Genomic DNA, 25000 nt, shown 5'->3' with positions numbered 1-25000 from the left:
TGGGTTAGGGTCTGGGTGAGGTTAGGTTTAGGCGTGGGGGTGGGAGAGGTTAGGTTTTGGGTTAGTGAAAAACGGGGAATATAATGCCTCTTTTTTCGGACTCGTGAGGTGTCGGACTCGTGAGGTATCGGACTCGTGCCATGGCACCCACAGCACAGCACAGCTAGCACAGCACAGCTAGCACAGCTAGCACAGCACAGCACAGCACAGCTAGCACAGCACAGCTAGCACAGCACAGCTAGCACAGTAGAGCAGAGCACAGCTAGCACAGCTAGCACAGCACAGCACAGCTAGCACAGCTAGCACAGCACAGCTAGCACAGCACAGCACAGCTAGCACAGCACAGCTAGCACAGCACAGCACAGCTAGCACAGCACAGCTAGCACAGCTAGCACAGCACAGCACAACTAGCACAGCACAGCACAGCTAGCACAGCACAGAATTTACTTTTTGTGGTTTCCAGTGGGAACAGAGTGTTTCTCAAAACCACACATTGTCGGTCCATCAGCACCTGGTTCCATCAGCCCCCTGGTTCCATCAGCCCCCTGGTTCCATCAGCCCCCTGGTTATATCAGCCCCCTGGTTCCATCAGCCCCTGGTTCCATCAGCCCCTGGTTCCATCAGCCCCTGGTTCCATTAGCCCCCTGGTTATATCAGCCCCCTGGTTCCATCAGCCCCTGGTTCCATCAGCCCCTGGTTCCATCAGCCCCTGGTTCAGTCAGCCCCCTGGTTCCATCAGCCCCTGGTTCCATCAGCCCCCTGGTTCCATCAAATTACTGGTTGCATCAGCCCCCTGGTTCCATCAGCCCCTGGTTCAGTCAGCCCCCTGGTTCCATCAGCCCCCTGGTTCCATCAGCCCCTGGTTCCATCAGCCCCTGGTTCCATCAGCCCCTGGTTCCATCAGCCCCCTGGTTCCATCAGCCCCCTGGTTCCATCAACTTCCTGGTTCCATCAACCCCCTGGTTCCATCAACTTCCTGGTTGCATCAGCCCCTGGTTCCGGACCAACTGACATTTCTAATGTAGCATCGTGTTCGATTTGTCTCCCTGGGAAATCTCATCCCTCTGGCTATTTTTGCCCATGAGAAATTAAGCTCAGTACATTTCAGAGCTGCGCACGCGCGCGCGTGTGTGTCTGTGCTTGTGCACATGCATGTGTGTCTGTGCGTGTGCACATGCATGTGTGTGTCTGTGCGTGTGCACATGCGTGTGTGTGTCTGTGTGTGTGTGTGAGAGAGAGAGAGAGAGAGAGAGAGTGAAGAAGTAGCTTTAATTCGGGGACAGAAAGCTCTAGAACAGTGATACTCAACCCGAGCACCAATGTGGCTCCTCTCCTGAGTAGGGCAAGGTTGCGTACCACTGCTCTAGAAGGCAGCAGTCTGGCATCTGTCTTCATACAGTACGGCTGTCTGTTCTTCATTCCAGAATAAACAATATTTATGTGCCCTCCCTCTTTTACATTTTAGTCACTTAGCTGAATCTCTTCTCCAGAGTGACTTTTCGTTAAATTCAACAGTAGAATAGGTTGGAGGTGGTGGGTGACTTGCCCAGTTGGTTCCTCTTGGACCCCTTGAGTGGGACCCCACGCATGGACGGTATCACTACAATTATTGTCAATATGTTTTTTTTTGTTTGTTTGTTTGTTTTCTTTCCTGTGTCTGAGCTTGTTCGTTTGTTTTTGTTTGTATTTTGTTAAAATTGAAATTGAAAATAAAATATATATATAAAAAAAAGAAAATTCAACAGTATAATTCAATTGAAATTCCTAGATCACCAAATTTACAAGTAAGCAATATTAAAAAGGTCGAATATTGTGAAAAAGAAGTTGATCCTTGCCCCATACAAATATCTATATTTAGTCATCCTTCAACCTAACAGCCCGCAGAATGTGAAAAGTGAATGCCTCTGCATTGCTGCCCTCACCTCCTTCCTGGGAAGAAGTGTGTTCATTTGATTTGGATCCATTGTGATGTCACACTATTTGCCCATTTGCACTTTGGTTTTCCATGTTGGTTTTCCATGTTCTTCTCCAAGGAGCTGCCACCATGTTGGTTTTCCATGTTCTTCTCCAAGGAGCTGCCACCATGTTGGTTTTCCATGTTCTTCTCCAAGGAGCTGCCACCATGTTGGTTTTCCATGTTCTTCTCCAAGGAGCTGCCACCATGTTGGTTTTCCATGTTCTTCTCCAAGGAGCTGCCACCATGTTGGTTTTCCATGTTCTTCTCCAAGGAGCTGCCACCATGTTGGTTTTCCATGTTCTTCTCCAAGGAGCTGCCATGTAACCTTGTGATGCAGCTGGATTCGTGCGAGATCATGAGATCACGATCACATGACATCAATCAATCTTGCCACGCTCCAATCTATTGGTTTGAATCGCACCAATCAGCGTCCTTTGAGGCAGCTAGGGGCGGGCTTTAGGTGTGTGATGCCACCACTCACGCCAGCGGGAGCGAGAGCCAAGTCACAGCAAAGAGTGACAATGAAAGGAGACATTTTAATCTGACAGAGATCATAACATTGTGTGCAGTGGTAGAAGGGTTCCAAAGTGTCCCAAATCCCAATCTACTTTTCCATGGTGGCATGCCCCTCCCTCTTAACAGCTGGTAATCACCTTCCAGACACACAGTGACAGGCCTCTATAGATCTGTCACTGAGCGCTGCCACCTCCTTTTCAGCACAGACGCTCCAATCTGTCCTTCCTCGCCCTTCAGCTGGGATTGGCATCAAGTGGAGCTGCACAGTTAATCAGAGAGAGAAAAAAATGCAAAATTAATTCACTGCTGCAATTTACAAATCACACGTTTTTTTTAATGTGGAAAAATTGTGACAGGCAGTTTCAAAAATTGAAAGATTTGTTGTTGCTGCTGCAGAATCTTTGGAAAATCTTCCATTATCTACAAGCGAAGGATTAGCATCGACAGTAGAGTACAACATACTAAAACTGCATTAAATGTTATGTGTGTATATATATATATATATATATATATATATTAGGGATGGGCATCGAATTTCGAATTTTCGAATAATCGTTGTTATTATCAAGGTCGACTTTTATTATTGAAATTCGAAATTCGTTTATTGAAAAAAAATAAAAAATAAAATATTTTTTTTTTGGTGAGTGAAATGTTGCATTGTCTCCCCTGATTCTAAGTATAGTCGAATCGCTTGGTTTGAGCAAGTAAAACAATTTTTATAAGCAACCTCTCCCTCTTCATGGGATTTCATCTGCCATTCATTTTTCCATAAACCTTGCTTAAAATGCTTATAAAAATTGTTTTACTTGCTCAAACCAAGCGATTCGACTATACTTAGAATGAGGGGAGACAATAGCTGTGTTTCCATTACAGTTTTTCGCAAAATAATTGCGATATTTCTACAACTTCGACAATGTACAATTGCGACTTGTAGGCGTTTCCATTGAAGTTGAGTTTGGTCTGACGCGCGCACACCTGAACGCAATTCCCCATTACCAGCAGCTGCCACAGTGATTACGCACGGGGATCTGCCCATATCCCGTCCCCTGCATGCTCAAATCTAACCAATGGTCAATGCAAATCACAACATGAAGTTACAACGCATATAAACGAGCCTGATTATCAATTCAAAAGAAAATGAGTCGCAAAATGTTGCTGGCTGCGGTGAATGCGAGCGCGACAGACAGAGGAAAAAAGGTAGCTTATACAACTGGTCCGATTTAGACATTTCAGAATGTTGTGTAGGCTATTATAACATTGCACCTGAAACGTGTGTAATGTATTACTCACAGTCACTGTATTCACTTCACTGAATACTGAAGTGACTTCAGTCAGGAGCACCGCACCGGTGTGTGCTTTTCATCCACTTATCTCGCCGCTCAAATGCACGCTCACAGGCAGCCTGCTGTCACCATGGACCGATTTCTGCCATTAAACACGATCTATTTACCCCTTTTACACAACACTCGTCTTTCTGCTAGGTACTGTAGCGTTGCTTCAAAGTTCCGCTGCTTTTCCAAAGGAGAAGACGGGTCACATGAGGTGCAAATGCGGAAAATCTGTTTCCATTACACTTTTGCGATAAACTGCTATATCGACACATCTGAAAAACCACCTCATGAGAGCGCAAAAACGTTTTGCGATATTTGAGAGGTTTTTCGAAATTTACGTGTTTCCATTACCCAATTTCTATTGCGATATTTAGATTTTGCGCATTTCTGAGGGTAATGGAAACACGACTAATGCAACATTTCACTCAAAAAAAAAAAAAAAAAAATTACATTTATTTTTTATTTTCGAATTTCGATTAAAAGTCGACTTTTCGATTAAAAGTTCGACTCAGCGAATTTCGAATAGTGTTTTTGCTAGAAATGCCCATCCCTAATATATATTAGGGATGGGCATCGAATTTCGAATTTTCGAATAATCGTTGTTATTATCAAGGTCGACTTTTATTATTGAAATTCGAAATTCGAAAAAAAAAAAAAAAAACTTTTTTTTTTTTTTTTTTTTGAGTGAAATGTTGCATTGTCTCCCCTGATTCTAAGTATAGTCAAATCGCTTGGTTTGAGCAAGTAAAACAATTTTTATAAGCATTTTAAGCAAGGTTTATGGAAAAATGAATGGCGGATGAAATCCCATGAAGAGGGAGAGGGGGTGACTTTGGCACCCCTTTGGCACTCAGACCTGAGCCTACTAAATATTTAATGAACCACTCATGATTGTCAAAACTGTTTTTTATTTTCGAAAATGTCAATGTCATGTAACATGTTCTTTACTTCAGTGGTGCAATGCTTGTTTGAGCTAAAAATCCACAGCAGAAGCTTTTTATATTAATTAATAAAGCCGTAGACTTAGAATCAGGGGAGACAATGCAACATTTCACTCACAAAAAAAAAAAAAAAAAAAAAAAAAAAAAATTTTTTTTTACATTTTTTTTTTTTTTTCGAATTTCGAATTAAATTCGAATTTGGCCAGCGAATTTCGAATAGTGTTTTTGCTAGAAATGCCCATCCCTCAGTAATCAGTAGCTAATTACATTTCCCAAGTAACTTGCCCAACACCGTGAGTGAGTGAGTGAGTGAGTGAGTGAGCGAGCGAGTGAGTGAGTGAGTGAGTGAGTGAGTGAGTGAGTGAGTGAGCGAGCGAGCGAGTGAGTGAGTGAGTGAGCGAGCACACAGCTATGCCATTCTGCGTGCGCCATTCCTGTCTGTCTGTTTGCGTGACACTTGTAGCATCTCCATTATCAAGGGACTTATTATATTGATGAAGTGTCCATCAGCAAAATATATTTCTATTGTTTTATCCCCCAGCCATGTCTGTACATGTGTAAGTCTTACTCCCATCTGTACATCTGATGATGTGAATAGATCACATGTGATACACATGTCCACACCTGCATATGTGTGGATAGCCAGTGATGCACATTTACATAATGACGCTCTTGCAGTGGACTGTAAATGTGTCCCTCTGTCAACTGCAAATGTCCTGTCATTTTGTCCATTTAGTGAGAAGTGCTTGCAGACAACAGGAGGTAGATGAGGACATTAAGAGACTCCAGAATTCATCTTCACTTTGTTTTGTTTATTGTATTTTTCATTGTTATATTCTCCCAATTTCCCACTTCACTTAACTGATACCAGGTTTGAATTCCAACTATCCTCCATGCTCTATTGCATCAGCTGGGGAGGAATTCATTTGTGATGGGACTGCCCGACTAATTAATTAAATCTGTATGTAGCAAGTATAGGGTGATTAGCTGAAGAATTCAAACTTTGTTCTACTGACAAAAACTCCAGTAGAGCAAATGAGGCTGAGGCAGGACCTGACTTAGACACACCTTGGTTCTGTGTCCAACAATCTCCACTTTGAAATAGTGTCTGCTGCTCCGTGCTCTGAGTGCTCAAAACACATAGTGCCCTTGACTCTAGGGCTGCAACTAATGATTATTTCATTATCGATTAATCTGTTGATTATTTTCTCGACTCATCGATTAGTTGTTTGATCTATAAAATGTCAGAAAATGGTGAACAATGTTGATCAGTGTTTCCCAAAGCCCAAGATGACGTCCTAAAATATCTTGCTTTGTCCACAACTCAATGATATTCAGTTTACTGTCATAGAGGAGTAAAGAAACCAGAACATATTCACATTTTAGAAGCTGGAGTCAGAGAATTCAGATTCGAACCGATTAATCGCTCATCAAAATAGTTGCCGATCAACTAGTTGACAACTAATTGATGAATGGGTGTGGCTCTAGTTGAGACGATGCAGTAGTTGCGTCTCCTTTCCATTGAAAATAACAGTCAAAAGAAGCCAGTGGGTGGAAGAGAGGTTCCCGGTGGTCCTGCATCCTTGGCACAGAACGTGCAGAGAAATCCCCCAGTCAGTCAGAGCTCCACGGCCACTGCCAAGGCCCTCTTTAGGAGTCCCTCTGTGTTTGGCAGTGGCTCCCAGCTCTTGGCTGGTCACTGCTGTGCTGTGGGGCCACAGAGACAGATTGTGACGAGGGGCTGTGCCAGGCCAGCTAATGAGCAGGGAGACCCCAACACACTCATGATGATGATGAGCAGCTGAGCCAGTGTTTGCTTTGACATTTAACACTAGAACCTCCAATATTCCAATACCCCCTAGAACCGCCAAGGGGTCATTCTTACCCCCACCCCCCCCCCTGCCCACAACTGCGTCAGCCTACATATCGGAAAAATATAAAATTCTAAAATACATTTTAGAATTCATCAATAAACTGTCAAATATATAACAAACAAACAAACAAATGAAACAATTAACACATTTAAACACTTTAATTATTATAGAAGAACATTTAGGCCTAAGTAAAAGTTAAAAACGAATTTTGGATAATAACTACAGAAGACTACTAACTAATAGGCCTATACTATTTTAGTTATGCAGTGGGGATAAAGAAACGGAGCTCTCTCTCACGCACGAACACACACACACATGCGTGCATACATACGCATGTACACACGCGCACACACACACACACACGCACACACACACGCACACACACACACACACACACACACACACACACACAGATTCTCCCTCACTCATGTCCTGAAACATTTTCACTTCCTCTGGACATTCATTCTTCTTCTTTTGTCACCATGACCGTGACCTTTCTTTTTCCTAAGCTAAGCTACTGTATGTGGCTAGCCTAGCTTACTGTAAGGCTAGCCTAGCTTACTGTAAGGCTAGCTTAGCTTACTGTAAGGCTAGCCTAGCTTACTGTAAGGCTAGCCTAGCTTACTGTAAGGCTAGCTTAGCTTACTGTAAGGCTAGCTAGCCTAGCTTACTGTAAGGCTAGCCTAGCTTACTGTAAGGCTAGCCTAGCTTACTGTAAGGCTAGCCTAGCTTACTGTAAGGCTAGCTTAGCTTACTGTAAGGCTAGCCTAGCTTACTGTAAGGCTAGCCTAGCTTACTGTAAGGCTAGCCTAGCTTACTGTGTAAGGCAAGCCAAAAAGACGTCTTGAGTCAAAACAATGGGCGTTGCTAGGCAACCGGGCATGATGCAAATACGCGGCATTATACAGCTGTTTCATATGAGGGGGTAAAAATGACTCTTTGGCGGTTCTAGGTATAAAATGAGCATATTTCTTTTTCTTTTTATCCCACACACCCCATAATAAACTAGATGATCAATAAAACCATTTTAGGAAAAGTCATGAACTGAGAGATGCAGGGGTTTTATTACATGAGTACATGCATTTGAAAACTCCAGGGGGGTAAAAATGACCCCTTGGTGGTTCTAGTGTTAAAAAGGTCAAAACTGCCAATATGCACATACCGTACTGATGGATTTGATGGATGGAGAGGTCACAGATTTGGTAGGGGTGGGCACTGAGACTTGTCTGTCTGCACTCAGTGCCTCTGGATAAGACGACAACAAGCACTGAGACTTGTCTGACTGCACGATAAGCGCACCAGCTAAATGTCTAAAATGTACGTCAGTGCCAACAGAAATAAATTGGATCGACACTGTATGTATCCCAGAGGGAAATTCAATCGTCGTCAGCGCTCCAGCGCACTTGAGATGCAATAAACACATCAAAGCGCTACAGTCACAGCTAATGAAAAACATTGAAAAAAAAAAAAAATCCTCCTTGCTTACCTACTTCACGCTGCTGCAAAAACAACCTTGAGGGGCGACGCAGATATACTCCTGCAGCCACCTCACCTGGTGCGTGTGCTAGCTGCTGCAGCCACCTCACCTGGTGCGTGTGCTAGCTGCTGCAGCCAGCTCACCTGGTGCGTGTGCTAGCTGCTGCAGCCACCTCACCTGGTGCGTGTGCTAGCTGCTGCAGCCACCTCACCTGGTGCGTGTGCTAGCTGCTGCAGCCAGCTCACCTGGTGCGTGTGCTAGCTGCTGCAGTCAGCTCACCTGGTGCATGTGCTAGCTGCTGCAGCCAGCTCACCTGGTGCGTGTGCTAGCTGCTGCAGCCACCTCACTTGGTGCGTGTGCTAGCTGCTGCAGCCACCTCACCTGGTGCGTGTGCTAGCTGCTGCAACCAGCTCACCTGGTGCGTGTGCTAGCTGCTGCAGCCACCTCACCTGGTGCGTGTGCTAGCTGCTGCAGCCACCTCACCTGGTGCGTGTGCTAGCTGCTGCAGCCACCTCACCTGGTGCATGTGCTAGCTGCTGCAGCCACCTCACCTGGTGCGTGTGCTAGCTGCTGCAGCCACCTCACCTGGTGCGTGTGCTAGCTGCTGCAGTCAGCTCACCTGGTGCGTGTGCTAGCTGCTGCAGCCAGCTCACCTGGTGCGTGTGCTAGCTGCTGCAGCCACCTCACCTGGTGCGTGTGCTAGCTGCTGCAGCCACCTCACCTGGTGCGTGTGCTAGCTGCTGCAGCCACCTCACCTGGTGCATGTGCTAGCTGCTGCAGCCACCTCACCTGGTGCGTGTGCTAGCTGCTGCAGCCACCTCACCTGGTGCGTGTGCTAGCTACTGCAGCCAGCTCACCTGGTGTGTGTGCTAGCTGCTGCAGCCACCTCACCTGGTGCATCACCTGGTGTGTGTGCTAGCTGCTGCAGCCACCTCACCTGGTGTGTGTGCTAGCTGCTGCAGCCACCTCACCTGGTGCATCACCTGGTGTGTGTGCTAGCTGCTGCAGCCACCTCACCTGGTGCGTGTGCTAGCTGCTGCAGCCACCTCACCTGGTGCATCACCTGGTGTGTGTGCTAGCTGCTGCAGCCAGCTCACCTGGTGTGTGTGCTAGCTGCTGCAGCCACCTCACCTGGTGCATCACCTGCTGTGTGTGCTAGCTGCTGCAGCCAGCTCACCTGGTGTGTGTGCTAGCTGCTGCAGCCAGCTCACCTGGTGCGTGTGCTAGCTGCTGCAGCCAGCTCACCTGGTGTGTGTGCTAGCTGCTACAGCCAGCTCACCTGGTGTGTGTGCTAGCTGCTGCAGCCAGCTCACCTGGTGTGTGTGCTAGCTGCTGCAGCCAGCTCACCTGGTGTGTGTGCTAGCTGCTGCAGCCAGCTCACCTGGTGCGTGTGCTAGCTGCTGCAGCCAGCTCACCTGGTGCGTGTGCTAGCTGCTGCAGCCAGCTCACCTGGTGCGTGTGCTAGCTGCTGCAGCCAGCTCACCTGGTGCGTGTGCTAGCTGCTGCAGCCAGCTCACCTGGTGCGTGTGCTAGCTGCTGCAGGCTGATGGCTAAAGCTGGATTTGAAGGAGAGTGGAAAGCATGCGTCTCTCTGTGATGCCTTCTGTTAGCGTGGAGACCTGATGAAGTGCCTGTGCTGGCTGAAATCTGTAGGCTGCTGTGCTGGAACGTTACACTATACTATCGGAATGGCAGGTGTAGAGATTTACCGACTGTCTGAGATGTACTGTCTGAAAGCCAGGATGTCCTGCGGTCTGTCTGTCTGACCGCATTTGCACCTGGTATTAAAATACGATCTATATATATGAATATAGTATGTGGGAGGAGCATCATATGGTAATGCAAAGGTGTAAAAAAAGAAGAAGCAAGCATTGCAAATAGAAAGTGATTGGCTCTGTCATAGCACCCTGCCTGGGTGTAATCAGATCTCAGCCAGGTGGAAATTCAATCTGTACAGTGAAAGAGAAGGAGAGGGTATTCACCCACAGGGTAGAGATCCATCGTAAAGAAAAACGTCTCCACTGACCGACCGCGCCTCCTGCTAGAGTTGTAGAAGACGATCCTTCCACGGCCAAGAAAGTGAGTCTGCCTTCTGTTGTGTGTTGTTTCCCTGCTTACTTACCTGCTTTGCATAATGCATGTGAAAAACATCTGACCTGATCACAGTGGAGACAATACAAACAACAACATCTGATCTGATCTGATCACAGTGGAGACAATACAAACAACAACATCTGATCTGATCACAGTGAAGACAATACAAACAACATCTGATCTGATCACAGTGGAGACAATACAAACAACAACATCTGATCTGATCACAGTGGAGACAATAGAAACAACAACATCTGATCACAGTGGAGACAATACAAACAACAACTGATCACAGTGGAGACAATACAAACAACATCTGATCACAGTGGAGACAATACAAACAACAACTGATCACAGTGGAGACAATACAAACAACAACTGATCACAGTGGAGACAATACAAACAACATCTGATCACAGTGGAGACAATACAAACAACAACTGATCACAGTGGAGACAATACAAACAACAACTGATCACAGTGGAGACAATACAAACAACAACTGATCACAGTGGAGACAATACAAACAACAACTGATCACAGTGGAGACAATACAAACAACAACTGATCACAGTGGAGACAATACAAACAACATCTGATCACAGTGGAGACAATACAAACAACATCTGATCACAGTGGAGACAATACAAACAACAACTGATCACAGTGGAGACAATACAAACAACAACTGATCACAGTGGAGACAATACAAACAACAACTGATCACAGTGGAGACAATACAAACAACATCTGATCACAGTGGAGACAATACAAACAGCATCTGATCACAGTGGAGACAATACAAACAACAACTGATCACAGTGGAGACAATACAAACAACATCTGATCACAGTGGAGACAATACAAACAACATCTGATCACAGTGGAGACAATACAAACAACAACTGATCACAGTGGAGACAATACGAACAACAACAACTGATCACAGTGGAGACAATACTAACAACAACTGATCACAGTGGAGACAATACAAACAACAACTGATCACAGTGGAGACAATACAAAATACATCTGATCACAGTGGAGACAATACAAACAACATCTGATCACAGTGGAGACAATACAAACAACATCTGATCACAGTGGAGACAATACAAACAACATCTGATCACAGTGGAGACAATACAAACAACATCTGATCACAGTGGAGACAATACAAACAACAACAACAACAACAACACATATAAGGTGGTCGAGGTCGTGAACGGATTGTTCATTATGCAGATAGCAGCCTATATCCAGATGCAGCTCACAGTTTCATATCAGGTGTTAAAGTAGTTGTGCAGTAGGCCTGTCTTTTTTAAATTTATTTATTATTTATAATTATTTTTTAATACTAGGCATCTCACGCACGCTCGATTCCTAGGCTCGCCCACTGCGCGGGTTCACTAGCTCGGCTCCTGCGCGGCCTCACCCGCCCTGCAGCTCGCCGAGCTGGCCCTGCAGCTCGCATACGCTACTTGGCCGCTATCCGGCCTCGCCCGCCCTGCAGCTCAACCACTGTGCGGGCTCACTTGCTCCCTCGCCCGCCCTGCAGCTCGCCCGCTGTGTAGGCTCACTTGCTCTTATGACATAACTGATGACATCACATGTGCTCTTATGACATAACTGATGAGGTCATGACATTACTGATGATTTCACAAACTGATGATGTCACAACTTCGCATCACTGATGACATCACAATTGCTCTTATGACATCACTGATGAGGTCATGACATTACTGATGATTTCACAAACTTATGATGTCACAACTTCGCATTACTGATGAGATCACTATGCTCTTATGACATCACTGCACATCACCAACTTCACTAACCTGTTATCGTTCTCAGCTCACACATAGTAGTGATGTGCAGCCCTCTGATAGGCTATTGCTCGATGTGTAACCAATCAGATAGCGCTGTGTGGGCGGGACATTGCTCCAGATCACACAGATGGAACTACTGTAGGAGAGGCTCCCTTCCAGGTGCAGCAGCCGCAAATTAGCGCATTTCTTTATTAAATTATTATATCGGCAAACAGCCAATGAAAATGCCGATACAGATAATCGGCAAAATGTTGAATATCGGCCATAATAATCGGCCAAACCGATAATCGGTTTGGCCCCCTACTACACATACACCTACACACAGTACGGTACAGTACTAACCTACACATACACCTACACACAGTACAGTACAGTACTAACCTACACATACACCTACACACAGTACAGTACAGTACTACCACACAGGACAACCCTGTTCCTCTCTCCGCCTCCCTGCACCACTTTCCCTTTTAGCGCTTCTCTGTGACTTCCATGAAGTGAACTTGAACCATCCTTGCCACGGCCCCAGGGGGCAAACATGGCTGTCATGGTTTCAGAGCTGTGATTGGTCCTGATGAGATTGCCCTTTCTGATGATCGAATTACTGCTTTCAATGCAGCGGATAAAGGCAACGGGGGGAAACAAAATTATAGATATTTTTAACCTTTTATTTATCCAGTAAAAGGTGACTGAGTGTGGTTGCGGTTTCTTTTTTCAGCACCACAAACTGTCCAGTACAGCCAGCCACAGCCTTCTGCTGTTGACCACTGAGCAGCTTCACTAACACAACTGGGTGTTCATTCCTTTATGGTCTGCTTCTAGACTCCTGAATCGCGCGGCCTGCCTACTTTTCAGATTTTATCGAGCAAGTCAGAGACTGGTGTTGCTCTAGTCAACGGCTAAACAATCCAGCCAAGTGCCTAAAGTTTCAATCGTTTGTGCAATGGTTTTTCATTGCCTTTTTCATTGTCTTTGCAAAAACAATATTTTTGTCAGAATCAGCAGACGTTCTTGGTAAAGTTGGTAAATCCGCCGGCTAACTATGGATCTAGAGCAGCTGGCAGTAGCGTCGGTGTTGACTGAACTAATGCCAGAGTGGCCGGATACATCAGTAACTAGTTATTGTTTAGGGGATATATCAGTAACTAGTATGGATGCACCGATCGATCGGCACGTGACCGCAAATGGCCGATTTTCATGTGATCGGCCTCGATCGGTGATCTGCGCCGGTCACTCTAAATAGCCGATTCTGTGAGCCGATTTCCACGTGATGTGCGCGCACCCCAAAGCACCGAGACAGGCACCCAGCCACCACACCACACATGCCAGCATACCTTCCTTGTTGTGGAATTTTTTCACCGTCAGTGAAGTAGACAAAGCTCGCAGTTTGTCACACATGTTAGTCGAAAATAAGCCGTGGAGACAGAGGTGCGGCTGAGTCCCGCTCGGCTGGAGTCCAGTCTGAGCGGCTCGCTTCACCTCACTGGCCCCCCTCTCTCTGCTCTCTCTCCCCGGGAAGCGGTGCTCCAGCAACCCGCCACCGCGCACAGCCGGCTTGGCGAGGTGAACGCGAGCATTGTGTCCAGTATAACCATTCCCCGACCTGCCTTCTCCATTCCACATCAGCGCTGCTGCCTCAGCCTGTCAGTCATGTTGTAACGTGGATACAGGAGAGACTATTTGTTTCGTATTGCAAATAGAACGACGGACATAATAATAAAAATGCATCGGACTCACAAGTGTGCAAGGTTTTCTGTGCGTGACGATATTTTTTCGGATGGCAGATAAAAATACGCATACCAAACTTCGGACTGTGTGTAAACTCCGCCTGATATTCAGACTGAAGATCGTTACTGTAACTCATAAACTCATTTCCCCTCTACTCAAGAGGACTGGTCTGGAGCCAGGCTATAAACTCCTTGTCCATATATCATTTTGATGTTCTTGCACCTGTTTTCTTTTGGAAAAGTAAATGCATGATAGCTGTGGGATATAGGCTATTGGATTTAATTTAATTTTTGTATTCATTGTATTTGCACAAAAAAGCTCTGTCCAGTAGCCTAACCTGGAACACTTTTATTTTGAGATGTGTTTGAGTGAGATGAAAGAAGTTCTTAGAAAGAAAATCGGAATCGGCAAAAATCGGTATCGGCAAGTCAGACTATTCAAAAATCGGAAATCGGAATCGGCCAAGAAAATGGCAATCGGTGCATCTCTAACTAGTGATTGGTTAGGGGATACATCAGTTACTAGTGTTTGGTTAGGGGATACATCAGTAACTAGTTATTGTTTAGGAGATACATCAGTTACTAGTGGTTGGTTAATAACAGGTTAGTGAAGTTGGTGCACATCACTACTATGTTACACTATTAGGTTAAAGGAAAAATGAAAATTCTGTCACCATCTCCTCCCCGACTCGTGTCATTTTTGTGTGAAATATTCCTTTAAGTGTGTGCAACTTTCTGAGTGTGAAGCAGGAAAAGGTGCAGGAGCGCTCAGGCAACAACCCTCCAACAGATGTATAAAGGTTAAAGACGCGTCTGGCTTTCCAAGAGAGAGAGAGAGAGAGAGAGAACACGAGTCGCAGGAGAGAGGACAGCAGAGAGAGAGAGAGAGAGAGAGAGAACACGAGTCGCAGGAGAGAGGACAGCAGAGAGAGAGAGAGAGAGAGAGAGAACGAGTCGCAGGAGAGAGGACAGCAGAGAGAGAGAGAGAGAGAGAGAGAGAGAGAGAGAACGAGTCACAGGAGAGAGGACAGCAGAGAGAGAGAGAGAGACAGAGAGAGAGAGAACACGAGTCGCAGGAGAGAGGACAGCAGAGAGAGAGAGAGAGACAGAGAGAGAGAGAACACAAGTCGCAGGAGAGAGGACAGCAGAGAGAGAGAGAAATAAAAAAGTGAATGGTTCTGGACCTTCTGGGTTTTGTTTTGGGCCGACAGGCTGGCAGAACCGCCATCCTCCCCTGTGTATGCTGGGAAACAGTGTGTCTGTTTGCAGCCTGCAGCACTTTGGTTTGTTTGAGAGTTTTCTGCTGCATTAGCTCCACACAGTGACAGCACTGATACAAAGCCTCCATCCTGCTAGAACCTAAAGAGCCGTCCCACACCAGGAGAAAGCACACTGTAAATAATGCTCTACAAGCCCCAACATAAAGAAGCACTTCTAAAGTCTTGTGTGACTGAATGGGGGGAAAAGAGAGAAGATATTCAATTTGGAAAGTTCCTTGTTTCCTTTTGTAAAACAGAGAAGTTAGCTCGCCTCATGTCATGCCGGCATGACTCATAACGGGAAGGACTTCTACATACAGTACACACCTTTTTACACTGTTGAACAATGTTGAATTTGGACTGATTTTAAATATCGAAAAAAATAATAAAAAAATAATAATAATAATATATATATATATATATATATATATATATATATATATATATATATATATATATATATATATATATATAAAAAGCTCGCTCTGCGCCGGCCGCATCGCCTACCGCACTGACAATGAAGAGTTCTGTTACAAAATGCTATATATATATATATATATCCTTCATGGATTGGTTGTGAAATACGCCGTACATGTTTGTTTTCCCATCCATCTGTATCTAGGCAGAGTGCTGCATGGCCTGTTAGGGTTTATTGATTTAATTAGGTAATTTAGCGTTTATTTGTGTAGGGACAGATACACATACATTATAGAACATTTAGCAAGAAACGTCTGATGTCATGTATCACAACATTTATAGCCTAAGCTCATGTGCAATGCCCGTCCCTAGATGTTATTAAAAGCAAAATAGGGTAAAATATACAATAAACATAAACAAGGATATCATCAAATCAATCAAACAATCATAAAACATCATAAACAATCAAACACAAAGGATATAGTCAGCATAGGTCATCAAATTCACACATCTTCAGGAACTGCTTTAGGTTGGTTTTAAAATGCTCCCAACTACGATCCTGTTTAAGTTGTGTGGGCAGTGAGTCCCACATTATAACCCCCTGTACAGTGAGGGAGGTTTGTCCAAACAGCACCTCTGGTGGTTGTGCCCAAAGTGCCCAGAGGTTTCACCATATCTCAGAGAACACGAGGAGCCTGATTAGGGATACATTTATAGACGAGTTTTATATTTTATCCAATAAAATCATCGTAAAATATGTATTATTTTTTCTCTCTTTAAATGAGCTGCGATACGCGTGGACACAACTATTTATAAAATAACTGCTTTTGCAGAGTCCAAATAAAAAATAATAATAAAATAATAAAAAATGTTGACAAGATGAACGAGTTGAAGCACCACTGTTCTGCTTAGTGTCAGAAGACTTTGGGCCCTATCTTGGTACAGGCGATATCCCCTATTTGCGCTTGCGCACCTGTTTTCGCGTGCCTTAAGGCAGGGAAGATAGCAGTCTGCCTTAAAAAAAATAAAACTCTCTCGTAACGGACAAGCCCGTCTTTTATTGTCACACGAACACCACAACACATGCATGCGGCCACAACACACTCATGCTGACGGTGGCCGGTGAAAAGTGTCCTCTGCATTTAACCCATCCAGGCATGTCCTTTCCTCCGGGGGGCAGGCCAGGAGCAGTGGTCGCTTTCTCGTACAGCGCCCGGGGACCAACTTCGGATGTTGTCGTCACTGGTCGGATGACGATGACGATCTGATCTTCTGCATGTTTTTAGTGGGGGGGTTATATACGGAGGAACCCCCTGGGGGAGCACGGGGAGAACATGCAAACTCCACACAGAGAGAAAGGCCCTTATGACGAGATACCCTACCTGGGCAGTAGGCACTGAAGATATGGGGGGGAACACAACCACAGCGCCCACAGTGTCCCTGGCGAGAATTGAACTCAGGACCTTCTGACTGTGAGGCGACAGCGCTACCGACTGCGCCACCGTACCCTTGCGCATTTGTCCAGGTGTTATGCCGAGGTTTGCACCGCCGCCCGGCAGCATCCCCACCTCACGGGAGCATATTGTAAAGATTTATACAGAAATGTAACTGTTTAAAAGTGATATAATTGTCTGGGTAGACGTGACCTCCCTGATTTCTAAGTTAAAACAGCCCCGAAATATGTTGGGGATGCAATTCTCGGCGGGGATGCGGAAACGTTCACGGCACATGTCGCAGTCGCAAATTAGAGCCGTGCCAAAATCATCTGCGCCCCCAAAATGCCTGCGCAAACGGGATTTGGGCGGGTCTTAACTACCAGAATTATTCACAGGTGTGACCAGGCAATGCTGGGCATTACGTCAATCAAAACCAATCAGATTCCCGTCTCGCGATCGCTGTTTGCGTGAGGCAATGTAATATGCTGTAATTCTCTCCATGCGTAATAGAGTGTACCGTAAATTTCGGACTATAAGCCGCGGCTTTTTCCCCGTTTTTTGGCCCTGCGGCTTATATAACGGTGCGGCTTATCTATGGATTTAAAAAAAAAAAAAAAAAAAAAAAAATCTCTCTTTTTTAGCACTCTTTCTAACTATAAATCCACTTCTGTTTTAATTTCCTCTCTTGCCCTCTTTTCACCACACCGCGGACACTGTGTGCACTGTAAAAAAAAACACAGGTGGTGTTGTGTTATGTTGTTTTGTTGAAATGTTAATAAATGGGAGCTTCCTCAAACAGCCATCTCTTTCCCGACAATCCCTTCTGTGCATGAACCCTTACATATGGTAATTAAACATTAAAACACAATTAAAAAAAAAAAAAAAAAAAAACATTAAAACACCTGCGGCTTATAGTCCGGTGCGGCTTATATATGTAACAAACATGCAATTTTGCTGCTGCGGCTTATACTCCGGTGCGGCTTATAGTGCGGAATTTACGGTACTCACTCGTGCGAGGACAGAGAGAGCTTATTGACAGATTGTCTGTGGTGCCAACGACCCTCCGGCTTATGAAGGTAAATAGCCTATGTCCATTGTCCAACAAGTTTTCTCAATTCATTTGTGAGTGTTTTTTGTCTGCAGCCCTGTCTGTTATCCCGGGTCACTGTGCAGTATGTGTGTCTGTAGCCCTGTCTGTTATCCCGGGTCACTGTGCGTGTGTGTCTGTAGGGGTGTAATGATGTGCTCTGTACTAGTTGAGTGTTTCCTGTGGTTGTAACACACCGCTGCCTCTCTCTCTCCCCCCTCTCTCTCTCTACCTGTCTGTCTCTCTGTCTGCTTCTCTCTCTCTTTTTGTCTCTCTCCCCCCTCTCTCTCTCTACCTGTCTGTCTCTCTGTCTGCTTCTCTCTCTCTTTTTGTCTCTCTCTCTCCCTCTCTCTGTCTGTCTGTCTCTCTCTCTCTCTGCTGACAGACATGCAGGCCTCAGAGCAGCGCTGACGGGCCAGACTCTGGTTTCACGCCAACATGGAGTCTTCCTCTGAGTCTCAGCAGGAGCCTGAGAAAACCACGGTGAGTCACCATGGCAACACACACATGCATACACACACACACACACACCCACACACACACATACACACACACACACACACGCGCACATACACACACACACACACACACACAAACGCACACACACACGCGCACACACACACACACACACACACACACACACACACACACACACACACACACACACTGTATATACACACACGCACATCACACACATGCCCCACAACAATATGCATATTGTTGCTGTCCAATGAAAACAACTTAAAGTGTAACTTACCCCCAAAACACTTTTTTCAGCTTTTAACCAATATGTCTTTTGGGGTGGCATGTGAAACTCCTATCATTTCAGCAGCATACATTCCCTCTATGGGTCCAAACCATTGAGATATAATATGAATGGAGGGAGTGTCCCTATCTCCTCCCTGTATGTTCTTTTGAAGCCAAAATCCGGCCAGATCACTGAACCAGAGTCTGCGCAGTAGCTCCCTTGATTGAGAACCTCTGAGAGCTCCACGCCCCTCTGAACTTTCTTATGTAGAGCTGTTGTTTCTAGAATGCGCACAGTGCGTTGTGTATTTATATACAGTCTAGCTCTGTAAATATAACACTTTAAGTTGTAATATTTTTTGTCTCGCCAAAAGTAACCAGGAAGAGTCCCACTATGAGATCAGTTTATCAAAATGACGCCTGTACGAAAATCTGATTTTGGTTGTCGGAGATTTTAGACCTCCGGGCTGCTGAGTGCTCTCAGCCCGGGCCGGAAGTGGAGGCAGGCCACTCACTCACCTCCAGCCTCACTGTGGGGATTGATGTGTTTACTAAGCTAGCCTAATGTTTCCGTGGCATTTTGATTAACTTTATGATTAAATTTCTTTTGGCGCAAATGTTGGGTTAACATATCTAACCGTGAGGCTACGTTGTTGTAGCTACCCCCCCGGTACAGTGTGGGCAGCCCAACCTAACGTTAGCGTGCGTGAGCCAGGCTGCCTGGTCTATTGCCTGGTATATCGTTACTAAGAGAGGAGCTTGTGAAGAACGAACATCCCCACAGTCAAAGCATTTCCCCCAGATATGCATATAAAAACGTTTGTTGCTTTAATAGCCTACAAAAAATAAAACGTCTGTTTGTATGTCATGCTAACCCGTTAGCGATGAGCTAATGGTGGTTGTGTACTACTAGGCCGCCCTCATCTCATCTTATACCCGGGACGGGAGTTAACGTTATAAAACACATTTCCTGTCAGTTGGACAACCTGGTCAGTTCTGAAAATATGTGTCTATTATTGTGTTATTTCAGCTATCGTTATCGGTTGTTAAGTTATAGTAATATGAAAAACAGCCGACATGCAAGCAGCTAATGCTAGCTTGCATGTTAAAACCATTGTGTAGCCTACTTATAACGTAGCTGGAGTAACTCATAAAACACATATTTTCTGAACTTACTTGAGTCCCCAACCAACGTTAATTCCTCGCGCACAAAACATTTGTTTTCATTCCTCAAAACAATGTTCTTTTTATTGGGGTCCATTGATGTCTGTAGCCAGCACAGCCAACATGAGCCACCGACCTCCAGGCAGCGTTAGATAACATGAAGCCGTGTGTCTTGTCTGTGACGATAGATCTATTATGTGCAGAGCCTGTCCAGCCAATGACGGCTTGAGACTGGCTGCCACAGCTGTCAATCATCCATTTTTATCCCTTTTTATATGTCAAATAACTACTTAAAAACAAACTGATCAGAAAAATGACCACTTGCACAGGCATTAGCATGATAATGACTATCTAAAATGATACAAACCACCTTTGGAACAAAATTATCTGACGTATACTGTGATTATTTCGGTTGTGATTTTCCCATCCACTAACATGGGGAGGCGTAACCTGACGCTGCCAGATGGACGGTATAGCTCCACATAGGTTTCACTAAACCAGTCGATCTGGGTTTGAAGTCACCAGACCCGCTGACGGAGGCGGGCACTTTGTCCAAGCTACTTGGCAGGTGATTGGATGACCCATCTGTCTATCACCGCTGGTGGGTGTTAACTTCAACCAATCAGATCGCGGAAGGTGCCTGTGGATGATCTCCGTGGTATTCATTGATTGAGTCCTCGCGGTCGTAAAGTCACCTTCGAAGCATTTAGTTAGATTATAACGAACTAGTTGTGTGGCTTAGCCTTCCCAAATGTTGACGGTCGTTTTTTAGAATTTAATACATAGAATTGGGAACGTTACATTCAATTTCATTCAGACTGCCTGTCACTTCCGCGGCGGCAGCCATGCTGATGAGTGAAAAGAACTACAAAGACCATGTACCCACTACTTGCCCAGACGAGCCAGAGCCCGCCTACGGCCGCCGCTGATTCGTCGAGCCGGCATGGCTCGACCAATCATCTTAACTGCCTGTGCAGGTCCAGACCGTCACGGAGAACCAAAGGCAATGTGAGTTCACGTGACGGGCGGTTTACCAGGCTATGGGAGGCGGGCCTTGTGACCTAATACTGGATTCAGCCGTCAGGGCGGCGATCTAACATGCAGCGGCTTCACTAAACGGGAGGTGAAGTGGCGTCCATCTTTATAAGTCGATGGTCCAAACCTGCTTTTTTGTGCCCTCAAATGAATGGCTGATTTGGTACATCGTGACGTCACGGTGGTATTTGCCCTTTCCCACTCATGTGATTTTTTTCTTTTTTTCATGTTATTAAGTTCACGTGGCGTGAGCCCTTTAAGAGCGCAATGCATCATGTGTAATCGCCTACTGTGGCTAATGTTAGCGGCTAGCTAGTTATGTTACATGGCAGTAAAACACCACTGAATGACCAAATTGATATAACTTTTAACTAGGGGTGCACCGATCACGTTTTTTGCCACCGATCACCGATTGCCGATCACCTATGAGAAATATCTGCCCAACCGATCATCAACCGATCACCGATTACCGATTACCGATCACCGATATATATATATATACGCCCTGGGGTGTCCGTAAAAACACGAGGCAGGAGACAGATGGGAGTTCAACCGTTTAGTTGTCAGTTCTCTTCAGTACAGTACAGCAGTATAGGCTCTTTACAGCATTATGACAGGAATAGTAGGATTGTGTGTGGTCTGGAAAAAGGAGGCAATAAAATATACAAACAGGTCAGTAACCAAGCTTGCTGTTATATAGGCCAATTATAGTGATAATTAACAACTAATAATATATAAATGATAATTAGGTAAACTGTAAGTCAGTTACTCTTAAACACCAGTCTTGAACCATGACTAAAGCCAAAGAGCTCCCACTCATAGAACCGGGGTTATGCACAATAACCGTCATACATTGGGATCCGCATCGAACGAACATCAAAACGACCCGCCCATCGAGGCCGAGTTACAGTGTTATAATTAGCAGCACTATGAGTGCGATCTACATAATGGTGACAGGGTTACATGACGGGAGAAACAACAGAATCACAAGCTACACACGAGCTAAACTCCATCTGAGTAGTGGCATTAATTAGCGCAACAGACAATCAAACCGCAAGTGCATGCCTAAACAAACGTTATTGCAATGATTGCAGGTAGATCGATCTAAAACCAAAAGGGAATGCAATACAGGAATATTAACATAATAATGACTTACTGGTTGGTCATATATGCACACATGGAACTTGTGGAAGAAGGGGATTAGAACATGTTCAACTGATGTCCGAAGAAAGTCCGTCTGAACGGAGCGCACATCCACATACTCAGCCGCACACTTTCGCTTCCTTCAAAGTGCCCGCGGGAACATCAATGCTTGCGTGGAAATTGTCTGTGTGTGCGCGTGCACTAGCCCGACTACCACAGTAGCACCGTGTCAATCTGGGACTTTAATACACACGGACTTAACAGCATGCAAATGCCTCGGTAGGCGGGAGGACTGGAGGTAACTTCTCTCTGCTGAGGCTGCTCTAATCTGATTTGTGTGATTCAAAGACGCAAGGGGTGTGTTGACAGTCTGGTGCGGTGTGTGCATGGAGGTGAGTACACTGACGAAAGCAAAGCGTGTGCTTTGCAACACAATGATATAAACGTTAGAGCACAATATGAAAGTTAAACGATAGACATTGAAGACATGAAAATGGGCTGCCTCATGTTTCTCACGTGCAGCATGATCGGCTATGCGATCGGCAACATTAAAGGAATATCGGAAACAGCAGATCACATATTTGAGGTCCAAATCGGCCGATACAGATTGCGTGTCGATCGATCGGTGCACCCCTACTTTTAACCATTTCGAGTAACACTGTTTCCATACGGATCACCAGCGTTAGTTTGTTGTTTAAAACGTGGCTGGCTATATTTCTAACGTTCTCTATCTATCTACTGTATCTCTGATACACTGAAAATACTGGGAGGCGGGCCATAGCGCCTCTGTCGATGATTTTATTTGACCGTTCTGGGCACTGGCGTTGGCGTTGGCCAATCCTGGCGTGTTCCACCCCCAAATCGATTGTGTTCTGGCGCAAAGCGAGTGGCTTCCAGAATGAACAGGCTCTCTCTCTGATGAGGCACTTTACGTTATGTTTAGAGCAGCGCTGTAAATACAATATTCCTGGAATGCGAGTTTAACTAAGCAGTTACATGTCCTCTGCATTCTACACCAAATAAAGACATTACTGTTTGTTTTATTTTGTATGTTACATACTTATTGGCCAAGTTATGTTAGTTTATGGGCTAGGAATTCTGCCAGGGTACAGAAGGGGTTATAGGCGTCCATCTTGCCTGCAGAGTTTTCAAATCAAGTAGAATACCGTTTTGCAAGAAATCTGGGGGGGTAATTCCCCCTTTAACCGAATTTTTTGTGATTTTTACTTTTTACAATAAATGGAATATATCCATTCTCTATTCTATCTACTGGTAGGTTTTGATGTCTAAATGACCAATGAAAACATGTTTTACTGGGTAATCTATGTAACACGTACCACCATTGGATGCTAGACCTGCCCATCACATCGCGTATGTGACAGCTGAACCTCCATGCCCCCCCCCCACCTCATGAAGACTTTACCCGGAAAAAGCAGAGGCACGCTGCTGAACCAAACACCGCTGTGTTTCTGTCATCGTCTGACGTAAATAGATCAATAAGGTGTTTTCGGGTTGCAAACTCATTTAAACTATGCAAATCAAAGTGGTTTCTGACGAGAGTAATGTTTACGTTACTGCGAGGCTGCTCAACCCCAAGACGGAGCCTCTTGTCTCGGCTTGGGAGCACTGCTGCTGCTGCTCTGTGGCCCTGACTTCACACTAACTAAAAAAATAAAATTATATATATATATATATATATATCCACCTTATTTTTGGCTGCCATTTTGCCTTACGTTAACTATGGGTTCCATTTCCGGTGTAACCAATTTAGATAACCCTCCAGCCCCCGACAAAAAAAACGTCTATGAGGATTTTACCCTTTTACAGCAGAGCCATTCTGCTCTACAGCCGTGTTGTTCGGGTGCTGGGATAACATAATGCATTGTGGGTAGTCGGCTACTAACTGTGGCTAATGTTAGCGGCTAGCTATGTTACATGGCAGTAAAACGCCACCAAATTGATTTAACTTTTAACCATTTCGAGTAACACACATTTCGAGTTTCCATACGGACCTCCAGCGTTGGTTAGTTGTTTATAGCGTGACTATATTTATAACTTTTATAACGGACTCCAGCTTCCGGTTTATAATTCGGGTCTGCAGCCAGAGTATAACAAAGGAAATGGCAAGCGGCAACAATGAGTCACGTTAAACCGGACCTTGTACCCACGATTCTTTTTTACAGTGGGGCATTCAAAAATAAGGTGGATATATACAGTATATACTGTACAGTATATTTACTGTTTTTGGCGAGAAGGAAGCTGCTGTGGACATGATGTCACACTTGTGAATACTGTTTTGAGCATAAACACGCCTATATGGAGGTTTGCACGAGAGGACGCGGCTCGACACGCCCACAATTAGGGCTTTGCGTGGCGTTATTCCAGCGCAAAATGGGGGCTAACGCAAAATTATCACCTTTGCGACGATATAGCCCTTAGGTCACTTTAAAACATTAAAAGTCTTTTATAGACTGGAACTGTAATATATTTTAAAATACTGACACCTATACTTATACAGTACATGTAGAAACAAATCAAGTTTCTTTTGATGGACATATTCTATCAGAGGTTACGTTAGACTTCCTCGTCATTTTGACAGACAGGGTCGTACACATTTAGTCATAATCTATTATTACCTGTCATTTTGTTAATGATGATGATGAAAGCAGGTATCTTTACATGGAGCGGGTTTAAAATCAATAAAATGACTGGCGGATAGATGGCAGAAACACAGAAGCAGCTTTGCTCATAGCGGAGCTGCTTTATTGAAACACGTTAAATTCACTTCAACACATTAGTGTTTTATCACACTGGGTTGAAAATAGGAAGGAATGCCTACTTTCTTCCTCGAAACTTTCACAACAATCTGTTATCTCCGCTGCTCTGTCTGTCTGTATGTCTGTCTGTCTGTCTGTCTGTCTGTCTGTCTGTCTGTCTGTCTGTCTGTCTGTATGTCTGTCTGTCTG

General features: G+C 45.0%; 1 protein-coding gene across 1 annotated transcript in view; it reads left to right on the top strand.

Annotated features, from left to right (window-relative positions):
* osbpl8 (oxysterol binding protein-like 8) overlaps nucleotides 1-25000 on the top strand; it is a 275193-nt gene that overhangs the window by 27836 nt on the left and 222357 nt on the right. Inside the window, exon 2 of the mRNA XM_083632091.1 lies at nucleotides 18331-18428. Coding sequence (XP_083488217.1) covers nucleotides 18384-18428 — 45 coding nt within the window. The 5' untranslated portion in view covers nucleotides 18331-18383. The remainder of the gene's footprint in view (nucleotides 1-18330; nucleotides 18429-25000) is intronic.

Source organism: Poromitra crassiceps (assembly GCF_964638095.1).
Source record: "Poromitra crassiceps genome assembly, chromosome: 2".
Lineage (NCBI taxonomy): Eukaryota > Metazoa > Chordata > Actinopteri > Beryciformes > Melamphaidae > Poromitra > Poromitra crassiceps.
The sequence above is the reverse complement of the archived record's forward strand: the minus strand, read 5'-3'. Positions and strand labels throughout refer to the sequence as shown.